Source organism: Branchiostoma lanceolatum, chromosome 1, assembly GCF_035083965.1.
Source record: "Branchiostoma lanceolatum isolate klBraLanc5 chromosome 1, klBraLanc5.hap2, whole genome shotgun sequence".
In the NCBI taxonomy this organism is placed as follows: domain Eukaryota; kingdom Metazoa; phylum Chordata; class Leptocardii; order Amphioxiformes; family Branchiostomatidae; genus Branchiostoma; species Branchiostoma lanceolatum.
The window spans coordinates 18,832,232-18,850,305 of record NC_089722.1 but is presented as its reverse complement, the minus strand read 5'-3'; the positions used below and the strand labels follow the sequence as shown (position 1 = coordinate 18,850,305).

The window sequence follows — 18,074 nt, the reverse complement described above, 5'->3', positions numbered from 1 at the left end:
AACGCAACTGCTCAGCGGGGAAGAAAACTCGCTATTGTTTATTGAGTCCGCGGAGCTGAGGCCAAATGCCCATGCTCAGACGTGACATGATGTGCAGTTTTCGTCCCAATGATGTTACTTTAATAAATGTCTCATTTAGAACATGCTGATCGTCTTAAAACGTATTGCTCGTTTCAGGGTTAGCCGTGGCCGCTGTGAAGAATGTTTTAGCATATTGCGTTTGTTGAGTCGGATGGCTTCATATGTTTGCAACATATGTGTAAAACGGACCTTAGTTCACAACCAGTAAATTTTTCAAACACAGACGGTGATAACTTTAATAATGATGAAATTAACTAGCGTACAGTAAATGAATTGTAACAGATCACTAGACGGAAACTAGCGACGCCGCCGCCATGAGTTACTCTTCTCCATTGTCTCCGTGATGTTGAGTACCTGGATGACACACGTAGAAAACAGAAGAAGAAAAAAAGATGTCAGAAATTTAAGCATTGGGGATGATGTGCCAAACTTGTATCCTGGCAAAACAAGCGTATGTTGTTTATGGTAGCTTGATACGTATAGCAACGAGAAATGAGGGATTGTGCGCGTTTTACGGTTAAACGAAGCAAAATCTATATCCATATATTGGATCTAATGATAAATTGTAAAAGTTGATATGGTGTCCAATTAAATGTACCTATATGATAGTGATTCAAGATGTGGAACCTTCTTGAATAAGACGTTGTCTTCAAACTTCCTGTCGATATCGCATCTACAAGTTCTTTATTCCGAAGTAAGCGCTCAGAAAACCATAATGAACGACGGCTCTATCCATATATAAACTCGAGAAAGTACAAGAAGTGTTGGGAGGGAAGATTGAAAAGATCCTGGTTGCCTCATTTTTCTGATAAGCAACCTGAGAAGGGTAGCGCGTCACACTACACCTGAAAACATTCGCGAAAGTGAAGTGAAGAACCTCATTTTTCGCATGCTTCAATGTGTGCTTTAAGAGTGGATTTTATACAGTGTCAGAAAAAATTGGAAGCCAGAAAACATTACGATCTACCCTCCTATCATCTACTTACAAATGCATAACGACGGATCAAGTAGACTGTTAGCCTCTACCAGGCTCTGCGGTTCGCTGGGAAAATAGTAGAAATTGGCCAAATAGAGTAAATAGTATGCTAAGGGTAGTCGGATACGGAGAGTCCAATAGCCTCCACGGATTGCCTATTGGACCCTCTAACCGTAGCCGACTACTCTTAGCATACTATTTACTCTATTTGGCCAATTTCTACTATTGTCCCAGCTGTCCGCGGAGCCTGTTAGAGGCTTGTATACAGTAACGTACGGGGCGGCAGTACGACCATGACGTCACCATCCGATCCACCCCCCTCCCCAACAGGAGTCGCGACGGCCCAGCGCGGGTCCAGGCCCTCGCAGAACAGGTCCAACATCCCGCCCGGCTTGGGCCGGTCGGCACGGCTCTTGTCCAGGGAGATCACGAACCTTTCTCCCTTTCCTGGTTCATGCTGTAAAATGGAAGGGAGTCGGTATAGATCACATGGATCATTGCTAATCAGTCCTGAATCAAAAGCTAGTGACACATATAGCCACTTAGGGCATCTTGCACCTGGCCAATAAAAGCCAGAACACACTGTACTGTGCTCATTCGAGCCTTGATCCTTGAGAAAGCCACACACAGGCGAAACATGTCGGTGTGGGCTCGAATAAAGTTCTAAACGGGAACTACACGCGGCTACCAGCGTCTTTTCTCAGATGTGGCGTGAGTGTGTACGTATACGGTTGGCTTGAGGTTGCCCTTACTATTTAGGCCACATCATCTTAATTCATCCTCTGGAGTCCCCAAAACTAATGCGAGAGGGCCAAAAAAAAATCTAGCAAAAAAAAAAGATGATTAACCGGAGGACTATATACACGTAGCTGGTGTTGCGAATTAAACCACAGAACACAGTGTAACAAACAAACTAGTCTTTACTTGTTGGAATTAGCTCATATCAAAGTGCTTTTAACCTGGATGATGCCTGGGTTAAAGACCCATATGTAACATTTGGCCGTTCAAAGAAAAAAAATGTGTTCGGCTGTGTATACAACATCACGCCTTCAGTCAGAGCAAGACATCAAACTCTGTAGACAACCCGGCCAGAGATAATATCATTCAATTTAATACAGACATGTACAATGATAAGTACTGTCATATCATGAACAAAATACTACTGGGCTCATGAGGGGCGGCGCCCTCTTCAAATCGCTCCTAGTCACATACATAACAGTTGTGTTGGACAATGTGAGTGTATATAGTGTATTACGACAAGCCGGCTCAATGCTGCCCCTTTGCGGCAATATGAGTCTAAAATTTTCGGAGCCTCTTCGGAGGTGATTTTTTTTGTTGGAGAACAGGCGAAAATCAATGCGCGCGCGGATGTCATCCATAGAATTAAGATGGTGTGGCCTTACCTACAAAAGCTAGTGATACATATAGGGTTAGAATATACAAGTATACTCGAATATTAGATATAATCTATAGCATCGTAGTGTCAAGTGACCATCAACTCCAAGGTCATGTGACTACCCATTCAAGGAGCAATTTCAGAATGTTTAAACTTAAAATGATTCCAGAATGGCAATCTGTATGATTTTAAAATTTACTTGCTCATATCAGCACATTTCTATCATGATTTCATACTTTGGGCGTTTAAAAAGAGCACAGAAACAAGCCACATGAGCGAGAAGTTCAAAGAACCGAGCGACCATATTTACAATGAGTTCTCACCACAGCAACTTCGCATCTTTACTCCATGAAGGTCGCTTGGCTGTGGTATAATGTTATCTAAACTTACTATGCGTGTAGAAATGTTTAGACATATTTGAATGTGAAAATCTGACTTTCAGCGCTGAAAAAATTGCGGATACAGTTTGAAAGCCTTTCACCAAGGATGTTAAAATAAAGGTTGAACATTTTGTCGTGTGTAACAGTCTAGATCTCTGTGATAAATCAAACATTGTTGTTAGTTGAAGTACCACACACCTTACTGCACTTGACTAATTCATCATGGCATAGTCGTCAGTGTAATGAAAACTTTTACTGGTCTTAAAGTAAGTTTGCAGAAAGACGACAAGAATTTTAAAATAAATGTTTTTTATTGGTCAGAAATTACCCGCCTTTCTAGCGCCGAATTGATGCTGCAGGGTTTTACAGGTTTCACACAACCACAACATATAACATCTTATCCACACTTGCATTTTGTGGAACTGTCGCAAGGGTCTGGGCGGCTGCCATTCAGCGCCACCAGTTGACCTCAATACGACTTTCCCCAACCGAAGTCAGGTACCCATTTACACCTGGGTGGAGTGAGGAAAGTCGTGTAAAGTGCCTTTCCCAAGGGCACAAGATCGGAGATATGACAGGATTCGAACTCGGGACCTCTTGGTTCTGAGTCGAACGCTCTGCTCGTTAGTTACGTAACTTACCTTGATTATGTAGCAAGTATTGCTGCCGCGAGCCTTGGCTGCTGCCATGGTCTGGATAGTGACATGACATAAACATGTAAGAAACACATGTAATGTGTTGATAAAGGTTGGACATCCAGGTAGTAAGATACGCCAAAAATAGTTACTCAAGCAACAGGATAAAATTTTGAAACGTCTGACTGTTTCAAAATTTTATCCAGTTGCTTGAGTAACTATTTTTGGCGTACATGAAGTGTGCCTTTGCAATGATGAAAAAAAAATACATGTATGCTTACAATACAAGGACTATGAATATGCCATAAAATACTTTATAGAGAACTTTGAAGAATAATGAAATTAAGTCTTTACTACTGGATAACTGAATTTTAATCTCAGACGTTCCGGAATTCCAAACGCCCATCCGACGTTTTTGTCAATGAGGAGAAAATACAGACATTTTCTGTTCATTGACAAAAAAACGTCGGATGGGCGTTTGAAACGTCTGAGATTAAAATTCATATGCCCAGTAGTAAAGACTTAATTTCATTTTTCTTCACGTGACCTGGATGACAAATATTTACAAACGTTCTTTGTTGTCACAACAAAAATACAACGGCATTTGTAATGTCTTCTATAACTAGAGATACACACATTAGTAAATACATTGATTTAACATAGTTATAGCAAGATGAATCGAGTATATCAATGTATGAGCTTCCATGATAATAAATGAAGAACTTTATCAACATGACCTGTTCATACATCTGCTCATGTACAAAGAAGCGAGAAGAAGTTGCCTCTACTGGATTAGCTTAGTTTATCACTTTTGTCCATTATGTATGTTTAAACTATGTACTGTATATATTTCTCTGTATATGTCACTTGCATGTTAGTTACTAGGTTTATGTTAAACGACCTGTATCTAGCCCCTCGGGGCACGAATGTACAATAAACAGGTCTTCATTCATTGTACATGTTTGCCCCACTGGGCTTAGCACAGGTCACATGTTAACATATTCATGAGTATACAAACATCTAGCTTACTCTAGTACTTTTGACTTCCTCTCGTTTCTGGGTAATTGTATAAATGTATGTAATCAATGTATGGGGTTTGACTACCGTTTATATTACAGTTCCTAAGATTTAAACATTATCTAACGTATTTGATTATTTAGAGATGTACTATACTGACTGACAGAGAGAGATACTACGTACAGTGTTAAATATATCTTACCTTCGCGTTGTCCGTCTGATATTGAGCCTATAACAAAACACGTCATAAAAGAACATTTGTAAGAATCATATCTGAAATTCCGAATACCAATGTGACCAATTGAGACAAAATGTGAATTATAAGGTAATAATGATTTGATTATATGGATGACATCCTTTCGGCTCTCCAAAACTGATACGAGCGTGTGAAAAAAAGTTGGGCAAAAAAAAGTCGGCTTCATTACATTTATGAAATCTGGATGGTTAAACAAATGACTGAACACATATACACAGAACATGGTATACCGAACAACAATTTTTTTTGGGGGGGGTCCTTTCTAAATGCACATCTTCTTCTTTCACTTTTGAAGATTTCGCTCATTAGTATTAATTTTCCATTATTTTTAACGGCATACATTTGTACATTAACTCATTTTGCATCTCCTTTGTATGGTCGCAATTTGTTTTGGAAACGGACGAAAATTAATGCGCGCGCGGATGCCATCCATTTAATCAAGATGGCGTGGCCTAATTACAAAACAATCAGAAAATGACAGCGATTGAACCTCGACAAACCGGTTTAGCGCGGTACGTACAATAGTCTGTCCGCTGGTGACCCGTGCAGTCAGCAGCACGGCCAACACGACAACAACGGGCGGGAGGCGCAGACCACACGGCCCGCCTGGCTTTGTGCACTGCTCGGTGACGAGATTTAGGAGTAAAAATGAAAGAATGAATAAATAAATAGTTTGTCTAATATATGTATAACAAAAAAACAGCCTCGCAGGCAACCATAGGCTGTCTGAATTGCGTTGTAGGTTTCATAAAAAATTCATCACATATATCAATCAAATCGGCAGCATACATTGTACATTCTGTTGTTCTATCAAGAAAATCATTTGATTCATTCTCTTTATTGAAATTACGTATATTGGTAATACAGACGCTATCAAAATATTACAGTGTCTGACATAACTACATTGATATTAAATCATTCTTAGGTTATGTTAATATGGACCGTCCGATATAGATTTTGCACTAAATACTGGTTGTTTCAACATTGTTCAGCAATTTGGCAATGAGAACCTGTGGTTTTCGATCATTTTCTTTATCCATTTTGCGCTCTCAGTGTCCCAGTGTCTTGTGTCCCCTCGAAAGGCAAGTTTTATTGACACGACAAAACGTACAGCGACTTTCGTAGGTCATCAATGAACGCATACGCAGTCTAACACCACCGTACGTAACAGCTAGTAACATAATTCCACCAGGGTACATAATTCCGCCACCCTGAAAAGATACGTCCAAACAGATCTCCAATCTAAGGTGCCCCAGTATAATACACTCCTGTATATCTAAACTGTACATACCTGCATCATTAGGTGTGAATTTTATCTGTTGTCTGTCCGTTAGGCTGCTGAAAAAGAAACAGGTAATTTTTGTATCCGCGAAGTTTAAGTAAACTTGGGAGAGTTCTTCGCCAATTAATAATGTTACCAGAAAACGAAAAGCCATTCACAAAATAAAGGTGATTTTCCAAAACGCTGTCCAGAGACTTCTGTGCAGACTAAAAGTATTACGTACCCTTTCTGAGAAAGCCGTCACCCAGGTGTGAGTTAATGCGTCTTTTCTTTAGACTGACCTGTCTCAAGGGCCTCGGGGGCTGAAAAGACAACAATCTTTATTGACACAACAAAGGTACAGCGAGTCTCGTAAGATCTTCTACAACTAAACGTACATGTATAAACAAGTGGATACGACAAGAGGATACAAATTAAGTAACCTACTTACAGATACATGTATATGAATAAATCAACATGTTGAGTTTAGCGACGTATCATTTACACTACTTGCTCTAAGGTCCAAACATTCTTTGATGTCTTGACCTCTTTGTACACAGTAAGGGATATCTCATCCTAGAAAATCATGGATTTCGGATCTTAGCGAGTAGATTTCGTTAAATGAAGACTATGATAATTTAAAACATATAAAGGTGTAAACTGTACCTGTTATCGGTCCGTCACGCCACTCAAGAAGTAACTTTTGCAGCCGGCAAGTGAGTAAACTTGTGAGAAAGGTTCACGCCTTAGAATGACTCAGGCCATTAGACCGATCCTGACTGTCCTTCTCAATTAGCAGTTCAACCAATGAGAGGAGAGCAATTATTGGTTCGACCAATGAGAGGTCAAATATTTGCATATCTATGTCTTCATCTTGCGTTTCTACGTTTTGACGTAGGTGGCCGGGGCTATCACCCCGACCAATCGAATCACGTGAATCGCATTGAAACTCAGAGTCGTATCAGCCATTTCCCGACAAATCGCTTTCTAACTTGCGTTAACGACTACATCTGACAAAACAAACTCAACAGTGAGATGGTGGAAGGTGTCAGCTTCCAAAAGACGTTTTCAGATTGACAATTTTGGCACTTTGGAAGTGATTGAATCCGCCCGCGATTTAACTTCTAGTTTCTACTACTTTTCTCTAAACGTTAAATCGCGGGCGGATTTAATTTTATATTGTAGTACTGTCGGCACGCTGTCAGACAAAGCAGTTTGAAGCATAACCAGAAATTCCTCAGGGAGATTAGGCCAAGATGGGAGGAGCTATGCTGTCAATATCTACCTTGAATGGGAGGAGCTGCCCTACTTTTGTTACATGGTCAGATCATTTAGGTGATATCTCAGAGCTTTTCAGAAAAGGTCGCACCTTTAGGCGATCGCGACCAAGTTAGGCCACACAGATTTGATTATATGGCGAAAATCCACTGGGCATCGCAAAAGTAATGCGAGCGTGCGAAAAACAAAGTTGGGCAAAAAAGTCCCATTCAATATGATCATGAAATCAAAGTGGAAGGTTGAAGAAATGGCCGAACACACAGAACATGGTACACCAAACAATATATATATCTTGCTTTCTCTCATATCCTATTCTTTGCCTTTGAAACACTTAGCTCAATAAGCAAATACAAATGAGGTCCTTATTTGAATAACAGATGAGAAAAAAATTACACAAAGCAGACCATTATATTTCATTTTACCTTTACCATCCCGTTCTGCGAATTTCATAGAAAGACAAATTGAAACATACAGAACAAATTGCCAAGCATCATTTATTGACAATCTTTCAGGAATACCCTTTGACAGAATGAAAGGATTATGTTCTATCTTTGTGCTAGAAAGATCTGAGCCACAAAGAATACTAGTGCATCAGGGTACTAGCTAGTTTCTGGGGATGTATAGCATTGTAAACGTCGGAGTTTGCAATGATATTTACAGTCATAAAGCACCTTGTATGCCTATTGTATGGGCTCAAAACACAGAGACCGATCCGGATCCTTACTTCTTCTTGGAGAATAGGATGTTGGTAAGGTGTCATGTATGTTCGCTTACAGCAGAGATACAATTGTAAGAGAGGACAAAGGAAGGCAAAATATATACATCATCATCTTTTAACCAAGGATGAAGCATTGTACAAACTATTCAAACAGTATTGTTCTATCACGTTTTATTTACAAATTTATGCTACAAACACCCATTTATAAGTTTAATAATACATGCCGGCCGATCCAGGTATATAAGTCCACTCTTTCAGCTGCATTCTAACTATTACAATAGCAGCCAACGCGGCATTATCAACGTAAGTAGAGTAATTCAGATAACATATTCTACGCACTTGTCCTAGAAAGGCTGTTACATATTGTAGCAATTGCATAAAATATTATGTTTAAAAAGTAGTACTGCGATCTTAACAGCAACTTTGAAACTCATAGACCTTTTTAGTAATCATAGAATCCTAAAGTATTTTCTAAAACAAATCGAGGATAACGACAACAGCCAGAGCGAGGACCACACTGCCGCTCAGACTACAGCCGCTGGACCGACCAGTGCCGCCCTGTTTTGCACTTTCTTGCCGGACTTCTGCGTGTTAAATGTATAAAATGTTAGGCTATGATCGTGGTATATATCGGTTTGCACTAGTATGTATCTACAAAAACAAAACGCAAATATTATATGATGGATTTAGTTTTACATACTATTAGTCATAATCAACGTAAAGTTGGTGACAACGTAACCGTATCTACAAAGACGAAACACAAATGTTATATCAAACATTTAGTATTACATAGTCAACGTAACTTTGAGGGGCAACGTAATCGGTGGCAAGACACCATCCACTGGCCAAAACAATATCCAGCCGGCCATCAGATATTGTCTTGGCCCATGGATAATCACCGATAGATCGCCTTGGAGAGTTATGAAAACATCATGATTGATTTAAGATCGAATCACTGAGAGTGAGGAACCCCTTTCATCTCACCTTCCTGGACCATTTGCTCACTCCTCATCATCGCTTCCTGGCTCATCCTTTGCTCTTCCATCATCCTCTCCTCCATTCGCTCCTCTCTCTCTTCCTCAATCATCTCATTTTTCTCGCCCTCCATCCTTTCTCTCTCCATCTCTCTCTCCTCCTCCATCATCTCTTTCTCCATCTCTCTCTCCTCCATCTCCTCTCCCGGGTTGTAGATCCCGTCTCTTAAGTCCTCCAACTGTTCGAAGACTCTGTCCTCCTCCAGGTTGTTGAAGGTGGAGGAAGGGCAAAGTCCGGCCTCGACGTACGCGGACGCCATGTCCATGAAACCGAACCGATAGGCCTCGATATGGGCTGGAAGAAAAATATAAAATTATGAGTTTGCTCAGTGCAAAGCAAAGAGGCTACTTCTAGGCACTGAGTATATAGTGTCCATGTGCCAATACAATATCCAGCAGGTACTGTTTTTCCACCGGTAGATCTACTTGAAGAGTTAGAAATCATCTTGATTTAGACAAGCTCGACTCAAGCTAAGAGGGAGGACTAACTATCGTATTACAATATGCAGATTACTTAAAACCATGGAATATAAATGTGAATAAACAGTGAAGTATAAAGAGTTTTACTAGACTTTTAATTACTTCAATCTTGCGGTGAAGTATTGCCTTTGTGAGGTGAAGTATTGTCTTTGTGTGTATGTTTTTGTGTGTATGTTTTTGTGTGTGTATGTTTTGTGTGTGTGTGTGTGTGTGTGTGTGTGTGTGTGTGTGATTCGAACTATTCACAATGCATTGTATACACCGATATACATCCTCAGTGCCGTTACTTATGAATGTCTACTTGTAAATACCTGAGAAACTGCAGTTTTTCTTAGCGTCATGTAGGCAGGCCAGATGGGCGTCCATGACGTCACACCAGGGATCATGTGACCCGACGGAGGTCACGAACGTGTCCACACACGGGCGGAGAACGTCCAATGAACACTCCGCTTCTGGAACTGGAGGGAGAAATGTAGGCAATCAAAACAATGACTGATTTGCATATGATGTCACATGTCACGTGATTTTGTTTATGCCGCCATCTTTGCATGGTGTCAAATTTTGTTGTGTGAAGTTCTCGACGATACCAGTGTTAAATAGCTGAGGCCTATGTTGAAGGGAACTCAATGCAGATCATAGCATTATTGAAGACGCAGTTACTAGTATTGGTTGCATGAAGCACATAAAACTCGTAAAAGTTTCTCATGAAAGCCCATGTGCTGTACAGAATGTCAAAAGTGATCTGACCATAATGTTCAATACTCCAGGTCGTTAACAATTTTGATTAGCAACCTGAAACTGCGCATGCAGAGGCAAGTAAGTAGGTTGGAAGATACATCATCAGAAATAAGATTATAGTGAGTCGAAGTAAATGCTATCATGATTACCGTTGGTAGTATCCTTCCCCATCTGATCTTCCTCTGTCTTCAATCTCCCCTCATCTTTCTTCATCTCTTCTTCCTCTTTTTTCATTTCATTCTCCTGTTCCTCCATTTCTTCCTCTTCCATCACCAGTTCGTGTTCCTCTTCAAGCAGATATCTGTCGTCTGGATTTTGTTGCGCTTCCTGCTTCAATTCTTCCTCTTCTTTCTTTACCTCTGCTTCGTCTTGCTCTATCTGCTTGATTTCGTCCTCCACCATCTGTTCATCTTGTTTCTCCATCTCCTCCTCTTCTCTCAAGTCTTCTCCTTCCATCCAGGCATCTCCCCCGAAACTCTCGTCTTGTATCACTTCCTTCACGTCCTCTTCCAGTTCTCCTGCTTCGAGTTCCACGATCTTTGCTGGAGAAAAAAAAGAGAAGAAATAGAATGTAGGTTGATCTTCCATGTAAGTCCATACTGGTTTGATGATAATGATGGCATGCTCCGGGCACCCCGAAACAGATGCGAGCGCGCGAAGAAAATTAAGTTGGGCAAACAAAAGTTGCTTTCATTATGAAATCTAAGTGGTCAGGAAGGTTGAACACACAACTGTACACAGTACCTAGTAGGCCAAACGATGAATGTCTTCTTCCTTGACTTTGGAATTGGCCTTGGCATTCGACATTCGTTTCCGTTTTCCCTTTTTAGAGATGGGACGTAAAGCCGGAGGCCCCGTGTTTGAGGAATGTCACACCATAAGCACGTTATAGAAACCATCTCGGTGTGAGTGGATCAAAACTTACAATCCATTCCAACGCAGCTTGTACCCACTGAAGAAAATTGCTGCATTACGCCTAAAGTCAGTTTACTAGCCATGCGAAACATACAAACAACAAACAAACAAACAAACAAACAAGCAAACAAACAAACACCACAAGCCACAATGATTGACTTGAAGGTACCTTCGTCTCCTAGCCCTTTGACGAACCCCGAGGAGCAGACGTTGAGTTCCTCGTAGAAACGGACGATCTCGGCCAGTGACTCCTGGTACTCAATCACCTTGTTCAGGTCACAGGCGCTGGAGTTATTCAGGATCTTGCTTATGTCGTCCTTGATGCATTTGCCATGGGTCTGTAAAATAACGACATTTACAATTTTACACAGAAAATGGTTGAAAGGGAAATGTATCCGGATTCAGACACAACCAGATCCTTATTTTCAATGTTCCGTCAGCGAGTGGTGCGCAATGATTCCACGACAGATAGCACTTAACATGACACTTAAGCTGGACATTACAATGTGTATCTCGTACCCTCCCCCTTGTTTAATTGAAAGTGCCTTCACGTGGGTCCAGGCAGCGAGGTTAAAGATAGATTTTGTAACCTCTTTAATCTCCAAGAAGGTTTAGAATAGATTTTTTTATTCATATTTGATCTATCTTACGTTTGTTTAAGAAATTTGCTTAAGTTTGTCTTTGTCTAATCTTATCTAGCTTTTCTGTGGCACTGTGATATAATTGTACTTGAGTCCAGCGCCACAATATCTATGACTTTGTGTACCGTGCTTCGAATAAAAAAATTTCTTTACCGCAAAGGCTGAACAGACGGAGGTCTCGTCCGTTGCCACTATGCTGTTCACCAGCACGTTCCCACAATGCACCAGGATCTGTTGATCACACTTCAGGATGTTCGTCTCTTTCTGTTCATCGTCGTCATCATTATCACCGTTACCACATACACCTGGATAATAACCATATATCCATGGTTAAAAAGGCTTCAGAGGAATATTCCTCTAGCTCAACTGGTAGCAGTCTAACACTTGAGCTCATGGTTGCCTTTATTTGGTAAATAAGAGATCCTGGTACATTAATCCTAGAAATGACATCTCGGTTGGGGCTGTCCAATGTTCGAGGAGGTCCGATCTGATCTTATATTACTGTGATCAAAAGCTTAAAAACCATATGATAACACGGAGTGTTCAAATCAAAATTACAAGATGCATTCTTATAGCGCTAACCATTAGCACTATTGTTTAGGTAAGATCTAGAACGCAAACATGCACTCACGTAGTGATAAAACGTAGGGAGAATACAGCAGTTCATCATACGACAGCTTCCCGTCACCTAAATGGCAAAGAAACAAACAATAGGAAGCACATATACAATAGAATCGTTTTCTTGTGGCTGTAAAACGTGTACGTAGTCGATGCAGTTGCCTATTTTATACTGAAAACCAATCTTAACTGTCCGTGTATTCTGTATACCACAGTTAAAATAGCCAGCCATCAGGACAAAGATACACTTGACCATTTAATTGAAATGACATCGTCTAATAAGACAATATTGCAAACTGCGTTATCACTCAATTTTCCGCACTGTTTTTGGCTATTTACTATTTTGTCTATCATATTTACTAAATGCACACTAGGGTTCGTTGAAGAAAGTACACAGTAAGGTAACAAAAACATCTACTAGATGAAAAGGCAACAAATTGTTATAGAAATGATGAAAGTCTGCAAAGTTACAGACCAATGTGTGAGTAAAAGAGGGTACTCACCGTCAGCATCTACAAGGTCAAAGGCGTTCTGTAGCAGGCTCTTGTCTTTAGTCTGGTAGAAGTTGACACTGAACTTGGCCAGCTTGTCGTACTTCGATGCCTGGCTCAACACGTCAAGGATTTTTCTTGTTGTAGAAAAAGAGTGAAAACAAATCTTATTCTCTTTCGAAGTCTCTTCAAATCGATCCAAGCAGTTTCAAGCTGCAAGGGGGCTCAAACCTATGCCACTTTTTACGAACCCAAAAGCTATCTATCATGAAATGAACATAGCATGTCCAGAACACGAGATATCAAAACCAGGTATCCCACTAGGTTACCCATAATTCAATCGTTTATTTTCATTTTTGCAAACATCTTCCAAAATGCAAGTAGCATAAAGATCCATTTACGACATCTAGTTCTATATGCTGCTCACAACCAGACACCCAGTCCTAATTTTTAAACATAAACGCGAAGGTAGCAATTAGGTTCGGTAACTCTTCTTTTGATATATGATTTTGAGACAGCAATAACGTATACGTTACTGGAAGTATAAGTCACGAATATTGTAAATAATGTAGTTGGTTGTATCATCATCATGCATAATGTCAATTTGGGCAATATCGGCAAGGGTTATCTATTTTTATGCCTACGCATTGTACGTTTGTGTGTATACTAAAACTATACATATATTTAGATGTAACATCCATTAATGTAATTCCACCAGGGTTCATATAATTCCGCCACACTGAAAAGTTACGGCCAAACAGATCTCACAGTATAATGCACTCCTGTATATCTAGACAGTGCATACTTGGAAGGTACTGCACTAGAGATCTCTCAAACCCATTGTTTTTTCAAAGTGGTGGCTTAGTGTAAACCGGCGGATGAATGGTAATGGGGGTTAAGCATGATTGGTATCTGGAAGCCATTATACAACGCACTTGCTAGAATTGTCCTGGTCTTGTTTCAGTGGAAGCGGCATCCCGGCGGTGGAAGCTATGGCGGCGGCCACCAGACAAACCACAACAAAGCCAGACATCTGTGAGAGAAACAGGCCTCAGGGTAAATATGGCATGTTGTTCGACCTTATGGCATGCAGGCAAAACGGACGATATGTATCTTTCCAATGGAGCTTACGACCGCTTAGCGATCAAAGATTTGTCTGATCGCTCAACGAATTTGACAAATAAAGAGCGGATTAGCCAAAAATAGTTACTCAAGCAACTGGATAAAATTTTATCCAGTTGCTTGAGAAACTATTTTTGGCGTATCTTACTACCTGGATGTCTAACCTTCATCAACGTATAAAGAGCGGATTCTTAAAACGTTTGTATGTTTCAAATCATACTCTTACACCTTATTCTAATAATGAAATCAAAGGTCACACAAATGCTACTTTGTTCGCTGTACGGCCACTCAGCGATTGCCGTCTAGTGGACAGGGGGCCTTAGTACTCAATACGCGCTGTAGAGAACTACATGTATAAACCCCTTTCTTCTTGACGGCGATCCCTGATTTCATGATTAGAACATGATACAAGAAGTAACATGATCTAAAGGACAGTGAAACACTAAATACGTTGAAATTCTTTGGACAGCAATCTGTGATATGTCTAGTTGCTCAGCGGTAGCAGCCTCTAGCGGAGAGGGGATGAAACTACCATTTCACAAGTTTACAATGATATAACATGATCAATAGCTCATATGTGTTGATCAGAGACAAAGGAAAGTAAACACACGTATTCCTAGTTGTTTCTTATTAAGGTTCGCAAATTCTACGCATATAGGAATCATATACACTTGTTAACTCACAATCATATTCACCGTGTATCCGTCCTTCTTCCATGTTAGTTGTACTAAGAATATCAAGGGATACATGTTGCGCAATTCAGCCTGGGGCTTTTGGAGGTGTTTTGAAAGGTATGATCAGAGAACGACGCCATTTTGATTTTGCCGTCTCCGTGACCTTCCTCAGACTTCGCGTTTGTTAAAGACTTTGGAATAGAGTTTAGTTGAAAGTCACAAAACCTTTTTCTGGTACTCTAGCTATGTCTTGATCTAATGACAAGGTGGGACATATCAGCAAATTTTAGCTCTAGCTTTTTCTAGCAGAAAAATGAAAATAATAACACACACGCACAACACAAACACGTACGCGCCAATATATGTGTTCAGCAACAAATGCCTTGTGTTTTATCTATTTTGTTAATACTTTTAGATATATGAGAGCCCCATATAGGGAGGAGGAAGCTTCATCCACACCCGGAAGTAAATGCACTGTTCATTGTGTCCAATTACTTTAACCAAATGTGGACTCTGAGTACAAATATGGATTGTAAACTCAGTTTAAGAAAATAATTTTTCCGCTTATAATGACAAATTACCGTACCAACTCTAGATTTGTTATGAACTTGAATATTAGGATCATACTAAATGTGGCAATATTTCGATTCTCGACATAAATAATGCCGAACAGGAAACGTGTGGTTTTGGAGATCAACAATGTCATTCGTCCTGCTACTGTTTGGACAAAATTCTGAAGGTTTAAAAAAAAGGTTATGACTGACTGTAACGTTACAGCTACGGAATACCTCGTTACTCCTAAACTACACATTAACTTTGGACACGCACTACCAGGAGAAGTTGTAAAATCATGCACCCGTGGACGGCTTTTAATCTGTGTATATCCTTCACAAACGTGCACAATAACACCGCGATGCTTTCAAGGAAGATCAGGCAGAAGAATGATGAAATATGTACCTTTTTTGGCGTCTTCTTACGGCAAGACGAAGTGTTGTGTCACTACTAAACGTTGTGTTCGGTGTTATTCTCAGCTCTGACTTACTTGTGTAGTCAGTTCACTCTCTCTCACCTACCCAGTTCACCAAAGTCCACCGTGATTGGCTAGGAGGGCTGATCGGGTCAGTGACAATTATCCCGCACCCCTTCTGCGAGCGCTCACACCCCCGGGCGAGAGGAGCTCATTGTTCTGATCTGATGACGTACGAGGAAACAGCTATATCTGTATTGTCCTGTGTTTTAATAAGAATGATACTACCAAGAAAAAACATGGAGTTTTTTTTTACCTCCACTCAAACACCCAAACTAAGATTCGTATATCATAAGTGCTGGACATTTCATTGCGCAACAAAAGGATGACTTTCTAGGTGACATCCGTGCGCTCGATTCACTTTGCCCCCTCCCCCTCACGAATTTCAACCATTAGTTCTACCCCTCCCTCCTCACATAGACTTTCAGTCTCGCAATCATATATTGATATTGATAAGACTTAGATGAGGTTCTTATAATATTTGACCATGGTCTTGACAAGCGAGAAACGAAATGTTTACAATGAGCAAGGAAATGTGACATAAAGCGTTAATCTAAAACCACTGCATACCTAGAGATTTTTTCTTATAACTCTGAATGTGGAACGCTGTTTACCATGTCTCTTTGGTCCCTGTTTCATGTAACGTTAGGTACGAAGACGGGGACATCCCTCGGTTCTTAAGGCCTCCTTTTCATTAGACGGTCACTGCACGAAATGGCCTCGTATCCCGGCGTATACGTACAGGGATTCCTCCGGAAATATTCCATTTCCCGGTGCGGATTTAGCGTATCCGTTAAAACTAACGGAAACGCTAAATCCGCACCGGGATATGGAATATTTCCGGAGGAATCCCTGTACGTATACGCCGGGATACGAGGCCATTTCGTGCAGTGGGTGATCACTGAGCAACCGTTCAGCGACCGAAATGTGATTTGTGTGACCCTTGATTTCATGATTGGAATATGATGCAAGATTCAAAAGTATGATTTAAAGAAAACAAATCAGAAAAAGAACGTAAAAGAATTAAATTCTTTGAGCGAGCCAATATATGTGGTCGCTCATTGGTCGTTCATCGGTCGCTCAGCGGTCGCAGCCACCAGTGGAGGGGTTTTCCCGTGGTGTTGGTATGGTACATTACACTTACAGACAACCACTGTATTTCTCACATTATCTACTTGTCAGTTGTTACGGATAAACTGACTGATCTGTAAAAATGATCTTGTTCAAAACACCTCCCCGGTAATTCTAAGGTTAATTGAGACTATACGGTTGACGTTTGTGTGTGCTAGAGGTACGTTTGGAAGAGTTAAAAAAATTATAATGCAAAATTGTATAGATTTCAACACGACATGAACACACGACCTGTTTGTGATCACGTTATTGACAGTCAGTAGTCACAGTCTTTGTACCATTAATCATTCGAACAATATCACGTTCAGCACGTATCACGTTCAGGGGAGAACGTAGTTCTATATTGATATGCAGAAATCATTTTTCCTTCGTTCATTAAGACCCTTGTGGTGCTTAATGCACATAGCTCAGCAAGTTCCATTGCTGTTTGAGTAGCAAGGTATATCTTTACAGGGAGGGGGTTGATGGCCCTTCCCCTATCCCTTTAACGTGCTCGAAGCACCTCCTCGAACACAGGACCTCCATATTACGTCCCTTCCGAACGACGAGTGCAGCCCCAACCTTGTCTTGGTCGTGGATAAAACTAGGCTCTCTCAGTTAGCCACTAATCGGAACCAGGAGCTCATCTGCGAGACTGCTACCAGTTAAGCTATAGGGACATCGCTAGAAACCACATTACAGTAGTCTTATTTCATTTATTTACTTGACGAAGGCTTTAGCTGGCCCATATACACAGACCATGTAGACTCAACATAGAGGATATACACATAGAGCAAATAAAAGTAGGGTAATAGCACACAGAGACGTTTCCAGATGTTATTGACATTTAAGTTGTGGTAAAATGAAACGGACCTAAGTAGAGACTTTATGGTGGAATTTGCGGAAACGGGAAGAAAAGAATCGATTAAGAAATGGGTGTCATTTTCTACCAGACCTCGTTATTTTGAATAGAAATCAAACAGTTTTTGTTAAAAATCGATCATCAAAGAAAAAGGTATTCTGACAGAATGTAACAACAGTTTCTGGGGTGGACTGACTACCCGTTTGATATGAAAGAGCAGTTTTGAGTTCCTCATCTTCGTCGCCGGGGGAAGCAACTGACTTGATCATACAAGTCATCCGCGCCTCCTGGCGATGAGGATTGGGTCTCCATGTACTTTTAGATCCTTGCAAATATGACATGCGCGCATCTGTCTCTCCATATC

The 18,074-nt window shown here is 40.6% G+C and overlaps 2 protein-coding genes across 3 annotated transcripts; both read right to left on the bottom strand.

The window, feature by feature from the left end:
- Positions 1-92: 92 nt before the first annotated feature.
- Positions 93-6,799, bottom strand: LOC136439363 (uncharacterized). Of its 2 annotated transcripts, none has more exons than XM_066434763.1 (8): positions 6,669-6,799; positions 6,247-6,325; positions 6,033-6,079; positions 5,262-5,360; positions 4,688-4,714; positions 3,475-3,525; positions 1,334-1,514; positions 93-435 (listed from the first exon to the last, which is right to left on the bottom strand). In XM_066434763.1, exons 3-8 carry the CDS (start codon positions 6,039-6,041, stop codon positions 401-403), a joined length of 402 nt encoding a protein of 133 aa, XP_066290860.1. In that variant the 5' UTR covers positions 6,042-6,079; positions 6,247-6,325; positions 6,669-6,799; the 3' UTR covers positions 93-400. The 2 variants fall into 2 exon arrangements, with proteins under 2 accessions (XP_066290860.1, XP_066290870.1); XM_066434773.1 differs by having other exon boundaries at positions 6,033-6,076.
- A 963-nt stretch (positions 6,800-7,762) lies between these two features.
- LOC136439307 (golgin subfamily A member 6-like protein 7) lies at positions 7,763-15,799 on the bottom strand. The gene is made up of 10 exons (XM_066434675.1): positions 15,669-15,799; positions 13,851-13,948; positions 12,928-13,052; positions 12,438-12,494; positions 11,960-12,111; positions 11,335-11,503; positions 10,400-10,792; positions 9,824-9,970; positions 8,983-9,327; positions 7,763-8,582 (listed from the first exon to the last, which is right to left on the bottom strand). Exons 2-10 carry the CDS (start codon positions 13,946-13,948, stop codon positions 8,470-8,472), a joined length of 1,599 nt encoding a protein of 532 aa, XP_066290772.1. The 5' UTR covers positions 15,669-15,799; the 3' UTR covers positions 7,763-8,469.
- Between the last annotated feature and the right edge of the window lie 2,275 nt (positions 15,800-18,074).